General features: G+C 32.1%; 1 protein-coding gene and 1 long non-coding RNA gene across 2 annotated transcripts; one reads left to right on the top strand and one right to left on the bottom strand.

Annotated features, from left to right (window-relative positions):
* Positions 1–493: 493 nt before the first annotated feature.
* Positions 494–2,263, bottom strand: LOC148767675 (uncharacterized). Its single transcript, XR_016033917.1, has 2 exons — positions 2,173–2,263; positions 494–1,361 (listed from the first exon to the last, which is right to left on the bottom strand). It is a non-coding gene; the product is annotated as an uncharacterized LOC148767675 (long non-coding RNA).
* Positions 2,264–14,540: 12,277 nt separating this feature from the next.
* Positions 14,541–15,850, top strand: LOC148767674 (uncharacterized). Its single transcript, XM_088824563.1, has 3 exons — positions 14,541–14,647; positions 14,758–14,897; positions 15,375–15,850. Exons 2-3 carry the CDS (start codon positions 14,760–14,762, stop codon positions 15,747–15,749), a joined length of 513 nt encoding a protein of 170 aa, XP_088680689.1. The 5' UTR covers positions 14,541–14,647; positions 14,758–14,759; the 3' UTR covers positions 15,750–15,850.
* The last annotated feature ends 1,861 nt before the right edge of the window (positions 15,851–17,711 follow it).

Genomic DNA, 17,711 nt, shown 5'->3' with positions numbered 1-17,711 from the left:
TAAACCCAGACCTCTGCAGCATTTCTTGACACTGTCTATTTCCCAATCTTGGCCCCATTAGCATGAGAAATGTTGCTACTTGTTCCTCAACTGCAACTCCTCTCATTGGCTTCAGACCATATTCATCAACTAATAATCTACAAAGTTGAAAGAATGTCTCTATTCTCATTCTTAAGTTGTCCTTGCAACGCCGAGGATTTCCATTGAATATGGACAATAAAGCTGCCCATCCACTATATTCTCTATCGTGACATGGATTTTTATGTAAATAATTTTTATAATAAGTTAATGCCGCAATAGATAGGGAGATAAGAACCTGGACATTGGTTCTTTTAGATGTGGGTGTGGGTGCACTTTCAATTTCATCTCCACTGCTCAAAGCATCTAAACTGCAACTACTTGATGATTGTGAAAGAGAATCCATATTTGAGTCATCATCAATATCACCCATTCTGTTTCAATAACAAAGTATTTAGAAAAACAAACTATTAAATTAGTCAATTTCACCAGATGAAAACACATTAGGTGATATAATAACTCAAAACTCAAAAAAACATAACAACTCAAGTATTGCTGACAATCACACTTACTCAATGCAAAATAGACAATAACAAATAAAAAAAATAGTTAAAAGACTAGCAACTAATGAACTTCGAAAATATTTAGTGAAATTCCAAAGTATTAAACCAAAAGTTCATTTTCCATTAGAATGATGCATGGTCGTTATCGAGCGAACTTTGATCTGATGTAATCTAAGTGGAACGACGCCTCGTGTCCCGTTCCATTTGCTCCTCAAGCCACTTGAATCGAATTTCATCTTTCTTTATGGTAATAAATAATTCCTGAATAGCTGGCTTTAAGAAAATGCGAGTAGCATACATCCATAATGGATCACCTTCCTCAATCTCAGGCATATTCTCCAATATCTCGAGACAATTTTGTATGCTATATTGACGCCCTGTATCAACAATATTGCGAGTTGACTCATGTTCCATTGCTTCAACCATCCTCTCAAGGCACGTTGAGATCTTGTCACCATTAGTAACCTTCTTAGCCTTTCTCTTACGAAGACGATTGAGAAATTCAGTGCTTTTCCTTTTCGAACTAGTTGGTGCTTCAATTGGTAGCTCGTTTGGTGCATCAGTAGGTATTTGAGGCTCAGATTGTGTAACACTTTCAAAATCTTCCGATGGCTCACAATGAGATTCTTCTTCCATTTCCTCTTGCATGTGTTGTGGCATCACACCGGAGCTCGGAGTCCATGAACTTGTCCCATTTGCAATCACATCCGAGAATAACATATCTTGTTCATATTGACACAATGGACCTTTCTCCCGGAACTTAGCTACACTTGGATTTACCTGGGAAAAAATAATTATTGAAAAATTTATGGAAAACACATTAATTTAAAAAAATTAACATATTTTATCAAAAAATAAAGTTACATGTATCTTCTTTTGCCACCACTCAGGGGTCGCATCAACCGTGCCCTTTATATGATTCCAACCTAGTCCCGACTCACCGTGCAAAAGAGTTTTCCATTGACCCCATTCTTTTTTCATTAAATCCCATTTGTTCTTCAATTGAAGTCTTGTGTATTTGCGATTTGTTGCCGCATAAAATTTTTTAATGAGATTATCCCATCCAATTTTATTAAAGTGACTGCCGGGACGATTTCCCGCTGTCATTTCTTGGACACATAACCTAATGAATATTTATGTGCTTTTGTTATCCCAATGAGCCTCGACAAACTCTGAGTTTTTTGCCACATTACCTCTAAGGCCGGTTACATCGATTGTATTTGAGTTTTGTTCATTATTGGACAAAGGGATCTCAAATTCGGTCACTAGTGTGTTAAAACCAGTAGCTAATGTGTTAAGACCATTAAGATGAGAAGACATGCTCACACACAGTGCTGATCAAAATTTACAAAAATCAAAGTTAAGGAATGGCAACAATAAAAAAATTAAAAATCAATGTTTCATGTAAATGCGTATAAAGACAAACAAATATTTGGCTAATCTAAAGACTGAACACATGTGAGTTGGCTATGACATGGGAGAAATCAATGCATATACAATATAGAAATAAAGTCAAACACACAAACACAAAACACTTGCCACCGAATAAAAAAATAAATCTTAGATAGCATAAAAGGTTGAGAATTCATACCAATTGCAATTGACGTTTAAACTTCTATGCTCTGAGAATGGAATTTACAGTGCGGGAGGCGAGACCAAGAATATATATATTCTGAGGTTTTTGGTCGTGTGTTAGGGCATCTCCAAAGGAGATGCTAAATGGTACATATCAGCTATAAATATAGCATTATACCATTTATGCACAAAAAAAGGAGCTCCAACGGAGCAGCTAAATTTTAGCTGGATAGGTAAAATCATGCCTCCAAGTGGTATATATACCATCTACTGTAGACAAAAGCTAAAGGAAAAAGTATTAAAATAATCAATAAACCATCAACAAATAAATACAAACCCCACGTGTAAACATTGAAGTGGGTAGATATATAGTATCTCCTAATAAAATATAATAAAATGCTAAATTTTAGATGCTATGCTTGGAATAGGTTCGTAAAAATTGTGTTGCTATAACACTATTCATTAGGTATTATAGATATAGCATCTCCAATTTTAGGTCTTAACCTTGGAGATGCTCTTATAGGAGGGAAATTTTAGGTCGTGTGTTATAGGAGGGAAATTTTAGGTCGTGTTTAGATTTTGGCGCTTTGCACGGGGTAAAAATGTATTTACATTAAAATATTATTTTTTAATTATTTACAAAACTGCCATTAATATAAAAAGCCGCTTCAGAGGTGCTTTTCAGATTTTAGATTAAATCAGATTTTTTTAAGAGAATCAAAAGCATAATCATGTATTGCAAACACTCAAAAACTGATTTTGAAAAAAAAAGAAGCTAATAATCACTTTTAATAAGCATTTGCAAACACCACCTTAATACTTTGTACTTTAATCTTGTATGAACCGTTATACTCATGTTTACTTGTAAAATTGTTAACATGAGTACATGACCTTTGAAGAGCCTATGATTGTTTACTCGTGAGAGCTCTAGAGAGGAGCCTATAATTCTCATAGGAAGCGGTCCCACTTCCACACTCACAAGGTGAATTCTATCAAGGATGTTTACGTAACTCCAACACCCCACCCATCTGGGCTATAGAACTCATTAAGAGATCAAAGTCTCAACCTCACAATTCGTTACGAGCTTTATTAGTGCACACACATCATAGGGATGGATAATAAAAGTGTGCACTTTTATCACTATCAAGTTGCTTTCAGATTCGTTTTTTCTCGCCCAGTTCGTAGGATCTCTAGCCCCTAGGCGGTAGTATCCTCGTCAACAACTTTACAAAATATATTAGGCTTTAATCCAATCCCCCTCGATGCATTTCAGATGATTTCTGAAATAATATGAAATATAATTTCACAAATTTTGTAGCGCTTATCTGACATTTAGTCTCGTAGACTCAATGGTTTATTAACCATTCTCAAATAAATTTACATGTAATATCTCATAGATTTTCACGTGAATTTTCACATATATTCACAGTTCTGTATTTTCTTTTAATGGTTTCGGATTCCATTAAAAGATTCTCGCAATATGTCAACTGCAGTTTTTGAATCACATCTATCAATGCACAAATCATTGATTTTTCACAATCTCATTAATCAAAGCACAAAGCATTTGATTTATCACACATTAGGATTTTATATACCACATTTGGTATCAACCGGCCTCCTCGCAGGTTAATGTCAAAATAATCAATCAAAATTGATATGAATTTTGAATTTTAAATTATCGACATATACATCATTCACACAAGTTGAAAATTTTAATCAAATAGGTATATAATTCCTATTATTTAAATTTTCAATAATCAACAATATTGAAAACTTTAAAAAACGTTTTACTTCACACATCACAAATCACAAATTTATTTTCGCAAATTAATATACACTCTTAGGCCTTTGTTAACTAACACCAATGTTATGTATATGCAAAATTAGGCCTCATAATTATAATTACTTGTATAGTCAAGATTGCAAATAATATTTTTAATCCACAACAATAATATTACTAGACTATTCACAATTTTGCAATCATAAAATGAACAATTAACATGGATCATATTAAAGTCAATTATAACACACTCATATAAATATATATTAAACCCCCACTATTTCTCAATATTAAAAGCATATTAAATAATGCATAAAACCCATGCAAATTTATCTCTACCCAATAAATCATGAATTAAAAATTAAAATATATCAATTGTGATTTGTGACCATACTCACAAACACCCCAGTCCCCCAATATATCTCAAATTGATAAACAATGCCCATTAATCGACATTTTTCATGAAGTATTATATAGAGGTAATCTCCGTAGCATGTAACGGAATATACTTATCATGCACTATTATTATACTATTCAAGAAAAAAAAAATTCATAAATAATGTAGACACGAAGAATATACCTGATTCGATAATTTTCAATTATGAATTCTTTCGATACCTCAAAAACGCGCATAATTTGGCAGCTCTACCAGTGCTCAGTATTTGGAGCATATCTCTTTCGTTCGATGTCCGATTTCAGTGATTCAAGATGTTTCGGACAGCCAACAAAAATTCCTACAACTTTCGTGTTTTACACATTCTCAGAATATGATTATATCAGGTCCGAAATTTGACTCAAAGTCTGCCTTCGTGAATTGTACGAAAATTCACCTATACCAAAAAATAAGATCGTTAATTTTTTTCGTCAAATCAAAATACAATAAAATATAATTTATAATCTCCCCTTTTATCATCAAGAGCCTATTTTGGATCATCGTCAAAACTCATCTTCATAGGATCAAACGAATTCGTCTTAAATTGTTGGAACCACGGCTGCTATTTGACGATTGATCATGAAACTTGTGGATGAGGCTTGGACTCCATTTGTTCTCTAATTTTATAGGTAACAAGTTGCTGCAATGAAACCACTATAATATGAAGATGGACAAGGTGAGACGCGAACTAGGTCGCTCTCTTAAGACGAATTTCACGACCCCTTCTCTAATGAGGTGCAAAAAGGTTCCGATCGTGTCGCCTATGGGATACAACAGCCCAGCCTATCTCTCCGCAGTAACTTCACCGAAATTGCACATTCAAGTGAAGTAGAAGCTTACACCCGACCCGACACACAACAAGAGCTCAATATATGTATATATTATATGATCTTTTTGAAAGACATTTTTCTTTCACTCTTTATATTCTCTCATCCATTATTTCAAGCCACAAATCCAACCTTTTATAGTGTAAAATAAGGTCATCATAAACTCTATATTTAATATAGAATTAGGGAATTTATGGTGTTTTATGTAGGAGAATAATGACTTTGAAGGTTTCAAATTAGTGGTCTAATGACCCTCATAAAAATGGTCAAAGTCATTATTATATTTTATAATAAAATATAATATTTTTATTAAAATAACCCAACAGAGTCAGAAGACATCAAAATAGAAGAATTCGGTGGAAAAAACCCAAGAAAGTATACATTTATGTGTTTTTTTACCTAGAATATCGTTTTTCCAAAAAAAATCCTGCACAGACGCAGTCGACATGTACATGTCGAATTTTATAGACAAAAATCGACATTGAGATGTCGATTTTTAAGTACAAAATCGACACCTTAGTGTCGAAATTTAACTGTTAGCAAACTAGTCCAAATATACTAAATTTCGACATTAAGGTGTCGAATTTATGGACATATATTCGACACCTTAATGTCGAAATTTAGTTGTTTCATATTAAAAAAAAAAAAAAATCCTGCGCAGACACGATCGACATGTGCATGTCGAATTTTATAGGCAAAAATCGACATTGAGATGTCGATTTTGTAAGTACAAAATCGACACCTTAGTGTCGAAATTTAACTTTTAGCAAATTAGTCCAAATATACTAAATTTCGACATTAATGTATCGAATTTATGGACATATATTTGACACCTTAATGTCGAAATTTAGTTTTTTCATATTTTTATTATTATTTGTTATTTGGTCTTGTACGAGCAAACAAAAGTCAATTTAATTTATGGTTATATTTGTCATTTCATCTTAATAAAATAAAATCTTTTGAAATATTTATTTAATTTGAAGTGAAATTAATACTGCATATAGCCGCATCCTAAAAAAAATTGAACATACAAGACACATTTACAATGACCATATCGTCCCTATCCAACCAATATAAAAAACCCAATCCTAAATCAAGAACCCACTACACCCAAAATCCCAACTCAACAAAGAATGAAGCAAACGAAGAGCTGGGAATTTTTTTTCTGAAGGGTAGCTGACCCTCTTGTGTTCAGGGGCGAGTCCACCCAAGGGCTAGGGTGGACACTCAAGCCCCCCTTCACTTCCCAAATTTTTACTATTATATATATATATATATATATATATATATATATATATATATATATATATATATATATATATATATATATATATATATATATATATATATATATATATATATATATATATATATATATATATATATATACTATTTAATTTTTTAGTCAATTCAATTATATTATGGGTAAATTACAAACACCCCCCTGAGGTATGGTCAAATTACAAAAACACCCCTCTTGTTTGGATAATTACAACCAACCCCTCAACTCCTCAAATTTAGTGGAATCTTCGAGATTATATGGAATATTATCACTTTTGTACTCGTTTTATCCCATTCGAACTCTACATTTTGAAGCAAGATGATCATAATATGTGATTTTTAGCTTGTATATATCAGTTTGTGGTGTATCGGAAACTGTATTTTTACACAAAACGAGTACAAACTAGAGCACATTTTACGGAACCTAGATGATTATGTTGAATTTGGCACCATAAGGGTGGAGGTGTAAGAAAAAATCATAGTTGAGGGGGTAGATGTAATTATCCAAACAAGAAGGGGATTTTTGTAATTTGACCATACCTCAGGGGGGTGTTTGTAATTTACCCTTATATTATTTAAGCCCACTTATTTTTAGTCCACTTATTCAAAGCCCCCCATGTATATTCTATTTATTTTTTTAGTCTATTTAATTAATCCTATATATATATATCCTATTTTTCTTTTAGTCTATTCAATTATATTTTATATATATATACATATATATTCTATTTAATTTTTAGTCTATTTAATTATATTATTTAAGCCCACTTATTTTTAGACCACTTACTCAAAACCCTCCATCACCTCATGTATGACTTGCTCTCATCTTCTATTTCTCAAGTTCATTACGTTTCTTGAAAAAAAAAAAACTTTGTTCTCTCTCACAGTCACACTAATAGCGGTTAAATTGCCATCCACCGACGATCATTTTAGCATTTGACAACTTCTCTGTGTCAATTTGATAATCGACTTAATATTCATGTTTCTTAAATTTTCATAGCAATTTAGCTTTCGCGGTTTTGGTATTATCTTTTGAAAGTGAAGGAAAAAAAATTCATATCGAATTTTCATCTCAAATTTCTTTCGTAGCAAAATTTTTTTCGGGGGCGCTGCCCCCGAACCCCCGTGTGTTTAAGCCCCCCTCACCAAACTTTCTAGCCTCGCCACTGCCTGTGTTTGTCAATGATTTCAAGAACAAACAAGTCAACAACAACAACCCTTTTGATTTAATACCACAGTCAAACACCTGGATTGACTGTGTGTATATAATCACAGGACAGTTGAACAGCAATATTCATGATCATAATTACACTTTCCACCCTTATATACTACTATCAAAATCCTCCTCTTTTTTGAAGCGTGGAAGGCTGTGATGGTGAAATTCAGTTTGTTTGAGTTGGGTCGGGTATGGTGACGGATCCGACCCGTATCTTGGCGGGGCAAAACCCGGATGGCAACTCTCTGTTTATTTGTTTGTTTGCAACTGGGTTTTGCAGCCATGGCGGCGTCTTCCTCATCTGCCCGCTGTTTTACAGATCTGAGCCTCCAAACTCATTTTTTTATTTTTTTTTTTTTTCTCTCCAGATTTTTTTATTTTTCTTTTTTGTTACAGATCTGAGATTGCATAATAGCAATTCCAGTCCACAAATATCAAAATGAATTATCAAATATTTTGTTATTTTATATTTTAGTTTGGTACTTAATTAAATTTATTTGCTCCAACATAGATATCAAATAGTTGATAATTAAAAATAAATAATGTGATTTTATATTTTAATTAACACATGTCATTTTCTAATTGGCTATTTAGAGCAACTCCAATGGAAAATATCAAAATTGAATTATCAAATACTCATTTGATAATTAAGATAATATTTTAATATTCATTTATAGTTTATCTACTCCAACCATGATTATCAAAATTAATAATCAATTGGAAGTTTTTTAGTGGTTTTATTTGCATTTGCCATGTGTCATTTTCTAATTGGACGTTTAGGTGGTTAATTTTTTGATAACTCAATTTCCAGGATCTATTTTTACATACAAAGAGGTAAAATATCAAAATACTTACCCATTTTGATACCCCCATTGGAGTAAAAAAAATTAATTCTGGGATATCAAAAAAGTGGTTTATGGGTTTGATAATCCATTTGATACTCCCATTGGAGTTGCTCTTAGGTGGTTAAGTTGTGTAATTTCTAATTGACATTTTTTTTTTCCAGATGTATTTTTACATCCCAAACATTAAAATATCAAAATAGAAACCCATTTGATAATTCCATTGGAATTTGATAACTCCATTGGAGTGGAAAATTTCTAATTCTAATTATCAAAATGGTAGTTAATGATTTTGATAACCCATTTAATAACTCCATTGGAGTTGCTCTAAGTAAGAGCAACTCCAACCCATTGTTATTAAATGGGATTATCAAATAGTCAATTGATAACCAGGATTATACTTTGATATCTCCATACAGCTATTGAACTCCAACCACAAGTATCAAAAAACGATTATCAAACAAATTTATGATTATTTATATATTATTTATTTTTTTAATCCATTTTAAATAACCATACAAACCGATTTTCCAGGTAAACTATCCTCAAAATCAATATTAATCAAGTTCCTCAAAAAAAAATTATATATACATAGAGATTCTTTTTTTTCCGTGGAACTATGTTGCTGTTGAGATAAAAAAAATTATGTTGACATATTTTTGAGATTTTAGTGGAAAATTGTTGAAGGCGTAGATAATTTAATTTTAGTTTGTTGAGATTTTTACGTAAAGAAAAGAAAACTCAATTTTGTTGAGATTTTTCTTTTTTCACGTGCTCCTATTTTTTAGGAGAATATTTGATAATTATTTATTTGGGATGTATTTTTACTTATCGATGGATGAGTTATCAAAATAGAACTCTATTTTAATAACCCCATTGGAGGAGATAATTTTTAAAATTTGAGGAGACAAATGGAGGTTAAGGGATTTGATAACCTATTTAATAACGCCGTTGGAGTTGCTCTAACTAGTTGAGATAAAAATTACAACATCAACTGTAAAAAAATAGTCAAAAATTCAACCTTTTAATTTTCAGTTAATTAAAACCACCTCCTTGATGTAAAATTAACTTACAAAGAAACCCCTCATTTTTTGGAAATTACATCCAAGCCCCTGGTAGTTTGCAAATATCTTAAATGACTATAAAAATCTACAAATTCAAGAGATGGATGTAATTATGAAAAAATAAGAAAACGGTAACTTTTTGCCGCCAATTTTGATCGCTCTTCTAAGCTTCATCTCGAATGACTTGAGATGTTGAATTTAGTAACGTGTGTGATGGTTGAGGCATAGGAGTGCTGTCAGGATATTGGGTTTGCAAATGCTGTGACATTCTTGGAAACATAAAATCCAGTTGAATAATTAATTCAAGTCTACTTTTCAGTTTCCACAATTTCTTTTAGGGGCAAAATTCAAAACCGTCCCTCAGGTTTCGACTCAATTTCAAATTCATCCTTGAGGTTTTATGGAACTTCAATTTTGTCCTCCATGCATTATTTCATCGCCAAATGTGAAGGAAATTCCAGAAATTCCAAAAATGCCATTTACCCCTTTTACCAACTATTTCACTCCACTTTTAACACTTAACCTCTTATGATTACAAGCTTTCGCAAATGATTTTCTTATACTCGTAATATCAGCATATAACTATTTTGTGGTTAATTAGGGTCCATTAGTTTTACCATCAAAATTAATTGCACTTGTGAAACATCAAAATACTATATTTTTGCAATATTTTTGTAGATGAACTCTTTGTGCTTACATTTTTCGTTTAAATTTACAGATGATCCCCTTGAAGTGTGACACACACACAAGTAAGTTTGATGGAAAAACTAACGAACGCTACCCATATCAACCACAAGAGGGCTATGTGCTGATATATGAGCACAAAATGGTCATCTATAAAAACTTGTAACTACGTGGGTTAGGTGTTATTTGCCCATATATATATATATATATATATATATATATATATATATATATATATATATATATATATATATATATATATATATATATATATATATATATATATATATATATAACATATACTCATTTGTTATAATAATAAATGATCGGATATGCAAAACCTAAGCGATAAAATAAAACTATTACAATACTATTTTTTTACGAAACCGCTTCCAAACCTTAATAATTTATGTAATATATTTTAGACGGATCGGATACTCATGCATCACAAGCCAACAAATTCTTTATTGCAGCGACGTTAGTTTTCTACATAGGTTCCATGATTTTAACGTCTTTTCATTTTTGAGTGTCTAATTTTAATAGATTTTCATAGGGGTGGTTTCGGTACGGTTACCGAACATTTTGTTCAATACCGTATACCTACTGTATCTTTCGGTATTGAAAAAATTCTATACTGTTACCGTACCAATAATTGCGGTATACCGTTATTCGGTATACCGTAAGTTTCGGTACGGTATGATCGGTACGTGGTAATCTACCGTACATCATTTTTTTGATGAACTCGGATGATACCATAATTAAGATGAATACTAAATAAATGCATAAATACAACAAATTAAGCAAATGAATATGGTGATCGATCAAGCAATCTACATGAATATACATTATACAACCGTAGTAGCATATGTTGCTTTAATTAACTAATGCTTACTAAGATATCTATAGAAAAATTGTAGAAACTTGTAATGAGCAAAAAAGTTTGATGGTTTAAGTAAGAGAAATAAAATTTTTTTTTGCAATAATGCAAATGAAACAGAAGACTGGGAACTCAGGGGGAAAAAAAGGGAAAAGAAAATATGGCAAAAAGTATTCCACCAATAAGTGATTAATTGGACTTTGAAACTAAAGAAGTATGTGACATAATCAACTTTAGCGAGAGCTAATATTGAGTTTGCATAAATATATGAAGATAATAAAAAAATTATAATTATGTATATATAATATGTATATGATGTATCAGTTTTTTATTTTCTTTATAATATTTGTTGACTATATTTTTTTTATCTAAAGTTGAATATAAAGTATAAAGTTGAATATTTGTTGAATATATTAACTAATTTTAAAAATACAAAGTTGTGGTACGGTACGGTATTACCATGATATTGAAGATACAATACCGCTACCGTACCGTAAGGCAATGGTACGGTACCGATACCGTACCAAATGTAGTGGTAACCGATAGTTCGGTATTTATTCGGTAATTTATGGTAGGTATACCGTGGTAATCGGTATTTGGTAATTTTTGCCCAGCCCTAGATTTTCATATTAGGCAGGTCATCGACTCATCATTTATTTTATATTGGCCAAGGTTGGGATGGTCATAATCTGTTTAAAGTTGTTTGTTTGTCGCATGGTACCATATTTTTTGTAGCCGTTACTCTTGTTCCACCCATCTTTGATGAAACTTTAAGTGGCATCGGATGTTGTGATGAGGTGAACGGATTCTCTTGATTTTTCCAGGCTTTTTGTGGTCATTCTCATTCCTCTCTTTTATCATGGGGAATCGTCATATCTAAATAATAGGGATACAAGAGATTGAGAATAATGTGTAAATATTAAAAATATAGAGCTATATTTGTAAATATACTATATAAACATATTTAAGTTTTTATTTATATATAAGTTCTTTTTATATACTTTCATACAAATATGTTTAAAATAAATTTTATTATCACCTATCATTTGCAATTTATCATTATGTAAATAATTAGGGAAACAACAAAAAAATGAAAATTTGTTATTGAAACATGTTTCCATTGCAAAACGGCCTATAGGATGTCCAGCAAGTGTTCTCGAGTGTCTGATACAAAACATATCCGAAATACGAAAACATTAAGCAGTTAGTTTCCGAAGTTTCCGTACTACATAACTAAAAACTATTTAGGGGAAATTGGCTAGACACCCCTTATTCTGGACTTATATAGGTAGAGATCCTAGTTGCTAGATGAATATAGGCATAGGTCCTTTATCACAAAAAAATAATATAAATAAAATAAAACAATTAGTATATGGACATAAACACCCTCAATTAATAAGAAAACAAATCTCATACACTCCCTCTCTCTCCAATCTTACGTATCTTTCTTCCTATATAATCTCTCATATCTCTCTTCCTCTCCATCTCGTGTCTCTGGCTTTTTTCTTCTGATTTTTTTTTTATTTTCGATCAACACTTTTCGATTTTTTTTCCGATCAACTTCTTTCTTTCTCTATACCCTTTCTCAATTACGTCTGTTCGATTTTTTTTCCCCTTTGGAATTCGAATTCTTTTGGATTATGTTGTAGGGAAGGAAAAAAAAAAATTGAAGCTTTACATTATTAGATGATTTTTCGGTGAAAGAGTTCAAAGCGGACAACAAACATAAATCGCTCCTTGCTTGCACAAGGTGAGTTTTTTTCTTCTCGTTTTGTATTTGTCTGTAGTGAGCTAATAATGTTTGTTTGTATTTCTAATTGATTTTGGTTCAATAAATAGCAAAAAACCAAATAATGAAACAACAAAATTAAATTGTTGTTGCAAACTGCAAATTGCAATCGATAACAGTAGATTTTGTTGCAAACTGCAAATTGCAATCGATAACAGTAAATTTTGTTGCAAACTGCAAATTGCAATTTTTGCATTGATAGAATATTTTTTATAATTTTATTGTTGTTTTTTGCATTTTTATGATATGTATGATATTTTTGTTCTGTATTTTTATTTTTATTATTTGCATTTAGATATTGCATATCATATTTTCATTTATTGTTTGTAATTAGATGATGCTGATTTGTTTACTTGTTCGATTTATTGTTTGTATTTGGTGAATTCATAGGTAGTTTGTTGTTTTAAATTCAATAATGCAAGTTTTAATTATTAGTTTGCTATTTGCATTTTACAGAGACATAAGCGGGCGGTTGCGGCAGTGGCGCGGCGTTCGTAGCGCTGGTGCATTTTTTACAACCTGAGTTGTTACCGAACAACAGACAATTTCTAAACAGCAAACGACACGAATGCAAATTGCAAAACAACAAATCGAATGAAGGAAAAGGGTATGAAGGCAAACTGCAAACGACCTTGTAAATTGCAAACGCTCAGACATCCAAACCTATGGAAGGCTTCAAAATTTGTGGAGATTTTGGTTTTGAAAAAACAGGGAAGAATCGATATCAAGAGATTTGCAATCCTAATTTTCAGATTTGCCTTATAATATAGGGAGAAAAATATGGGATCTGATTTTGAGGATTTATTTTACCATATATTGATAGGGGTATTTTTGACAAATTACAAATCATAAAATCTGCTGGAAATTAGAGTTTATTAGATGAATTTTAACACATATAATCTCTTATAGGAGGACCTATAGCAAATTGCCCCAACTATTTAATGTCCTTGTGTTTCTAGTTTAATTTACCCTAAAAGTTAAATCGAGTCTTTTTTTGACAAGAACAATTGACTTTATAATTAGGGTAAATTGCACATCACCCCTAAAAATTTCTAATTTTCTCACTTACCCCCTAAAAAATTTAAAAAGTGAATGTCCTCCTTCAAAATGGTATTCTTGTTGCACATTGCCCCGACTGCAAAATGTTGATGTATTATTCATTGGAATTGAATATTTTTGTTGCACGTTATTATTCATCGGAATTGAATATTTTTGTTGCACATTATCCCTTAAAAAAACTACATTTTTTTCCACATTGTCTCTTTAAAATGTTATTTTTGGTGCACAATACCCACTAAAAATTGTCTGAGACAAAGTGCAGCCACAAAAATATTTGAAGGGGTATTATCAGTTTTTTGAAATTGTAGGGGAAAAGTGCGAAAATGAGAAATTTGTAGGGGGTGAAGTGCATTTTGTCATTATAATCATAGCCTTTCAAATTATACACGCGTGCACACAACTGAATAAGATAGTGCTGATTAATATATAGGAGATTAGGTTCCACTTTCAAAACTTCCAAATCGCAGAAAAAGGCGGGAAATTTTCTGAAAAAAGGACACTTCTTTCGGATTTGGGTCATCAAATTGTCACACGTTCACCGAACGTGCAGAAATTCTCACCCTTTAAAATCCCAAACCATTCTGCATCTGAAAATAACTTCTTTCTTCCACGTGTAGCTTTTTGTTTTTGTTGTGAGAGGTATGTATGACTAATTTATTTCATTGAATTAAACCCATTGTTGTTTGTTTGTTTCTCGGCTAATTTATGAAAATTGCGTTTTACATAAATTAATGAATGCTCAAACTCAGTGATGAGGCTGGAACGAGTTGAACTATTGAAATTCTCTCCCCTCACACCGCACACCGGTGGCGTGACGAAGATTACTTCATCTTCCAGCATGGGAAGCAACATTCGAGATCTGCAAATTTGCAATAAACGAAAGCGAAAGGTAATGTAATTTTTTTTTCTTCATTTTTTCTTATTGTGTGTTTTGGATCTGTTTTTGTTTTTCAACAGCACAATATTGGAGAAACTTGTACGTATGTGTGAAAATAATGGCAGTTGTGTGTGTGCGCGCTGATACAATCACTTGTGTATCATAAGATTTCTTTACTATAACGTAAGAAAACTTTTCTTTATTATTTCTCTCTGCATTCTAAAACCCTAGCCCAAGACGACTATTTAAATATAAGAATCCTAATCTAACTAGGAAAGATACTTAATAAAATACTTAATAATCCTCTTAACCACTAACTCACGGACATATATAAACCTAAACAAACTATTCTAATTAATTAATAATTAAATATAACTAAATCAATAATTAACTAATAAACTAAATAATTATAATCGTAACATGGGCGTGAGAGAGAGAGAGGCACAATTATAATGGTTTAGATTGATTATTTCGAATTATGTTACATAGGAGAGCAAAGATTGTAAAGCTACACCACACAGGAGTGAGTGGAGTGACAGTGATGATGATGATATTGACGAGAGCAAAGATTGTAAAGCTACACCACACAGGAGTGAGTGGAGTGACAGTGATGATGATGATATTGACGATGTGTTATTTGAGGCGTTGGAAAGATCATTGGCCAGGATGAGTGCGAGGAGAAACGAGCGGACAGTTGAGATCGAAATCAAAATCAACGAGTGTAGTGCGATTTTGATTGGAATGGAAGGTCTAGATCACGTTGTTCGTCTTAAGGCGTGCATGGAGCTTCAAAGTGCTTCTATGCAGGCTTTGTTCCTTATTATGACTAACGAGGATAGATTGTGTTGGGTAAATTCATTATAAGTACTTCAATTTGATTATTTTTAATGTTCCTTTTGTTTACTTTCCATTGCAAAATGTCACTGTTTTTTTCAAATTGTTATATATACAATAATATTCCACTCCTTTTATTTCATATTTCCTTTTTTTTTTAAGCTTGTTGCTTTACCCTCATTTTGCCTGTTAATCAACTTAAATGTTATTTAAATTTTCCTACTAATCAAACATTGTAAGTTCATGAAAGCGCAAAATAACCTAATATTTATACTATTTATTATGTTATAACTAATGTCACGGGCCATTTCGAACTCATCCAATTTTTTTTTGTCTGTTTCATTTTTTTATCGTTGATTTCAAGTGGTCATGATCTTGATCGTCAAAAAAAAAATAAAAAAAAATTAACTTGGACAGGTCAACTCGTTGAGCCGTAGTAAAGGTCATTTTTTTATTGTACGGGTCACGGTCTTAAGAAGTGTAGCGTAACCCATAATTGACCATTCGTATAATGACCAATTCATGAGTTGGATCCAAGTTGGCTAGTTAATGGGCCGGGATGCTTGTTTAACAAGCCTCTTCGGCTCCAACCAGTCCGGTGGTATGATTTAGTTTCGCCCATCCGTTTGAAATCGACTTGACTGGTCATGGCCCGTGTCCGGGTCGAACCGCCCATTTTGAAAATCTAAGTGTTAGATTTTTTATTCTTTTTCCGGATCGCCAGTTGACCGGCGGTTCACGATTTAGGAAAAGGCCTTGAACATAAACAATAAGCAACATTTTAATTGACAAGTGCATTTCTCAATACTCTTGATGGTTAAAATGTATCATAAAGGGAAACATATTCCTAACAAAAAATTACTCTGTCTCATTCCTCCTCTTCTTTGGGATAAGAAGTTTATTGAAAGAGTTGGGACAATCGCAAGAAGGGTTGACTAAAATATGTGCCGGCAATAAGCCATCTAAATAAGCATCGGCAAAGAATCCAATCATCCACTGCTAAAGTAAGGATATCAATACTCGCTACCATTACATAATAGAACACGGACGCACAAGTGGAATATGTGAAGTCTAAAGGTCAAGTTACCGACATCTCCACAAAGCCGCTCAAACATGAAGATTTTATCGAATTTGGGAATTTTGTTGGAATGACAAATTAAGTTTGATGTTGAAAATAAACTTGATTTAATCTTAGGCTTGAAGATGTAGTTAATAATGTCTATAATGTAAAAACAGAGTCTAGATTTCCATTATAGATATATTTAGATATTTTAGAATAAAATACCTAGATACTTTTATAGATACTTCTAGTGGATAAATAATAGATTAAGATAATTCTAGTCATTGATTAGGAAGGCCCTTTTAGTATAAATAGGAGTGTAGCGAGTTATTTTGTATCGAACAGAAACTTAAAAATTCCCCCACTTTTCTAAATTAAATACTCTTCTCCTTGTTCACTTATAAAACAATTATCTTCCAACAATACATTAAAAACTTGTCGACCAAGGGAGTCAATAGGTTGGTGGTGTCGAACTTTAGATCACCAATGTACTAGTTCCAATTATAAAATTTAATTTCATACATTTAATCCGGAACATGTACCAATTTTACTATCACTACATCTCTATATAGAACGACTCATTTTTCGCGAGTCTTTATAACTTTGTCATGCATATTAGCTGTTTTAATTGTTTGTGGGAGAGGGCGAATGATGAAATTTTCACTAAATGACATCATAGATATTCTCTGAGTAAGTGATGCAGAGGTGGCGGAGTCGGAATTGGGTGGGGTCAAGCTTTTCCAAACCGGAACGACGAGGGGAGTCAAATTCACAGCTATGCTATGATGTGCGATGGATTTTAGCGTTTCAAGGTCGTTTGGGCATTCAAAACGACGTTTTTACTATTTTAGGAAAGTTTTAAATAATTCATAATTAATTCTAGAAAAATCGGATTTGAATTCCGCAAGTTGGGTTCTTTCCAACTTTCGGTA

This window comes from Erythranthe guttata, chromosome 10 (genome assembly GCF_056151865.1).
Source record: "Erythranthe guttata isolate IM_541 chromosome 10, IM_541, whole genome shotgun sequence".
Classification (NCBI taxonomy): Eukaryota; Viridiplantae; Streptophyta; class Magnoliopsida; order Lamiales; family Phrymaceae; genus Erythranthe; species Erythranthe guttata.
This window is presented reverse-complemented; position numbering and strand designations above follow the sequence as displayed.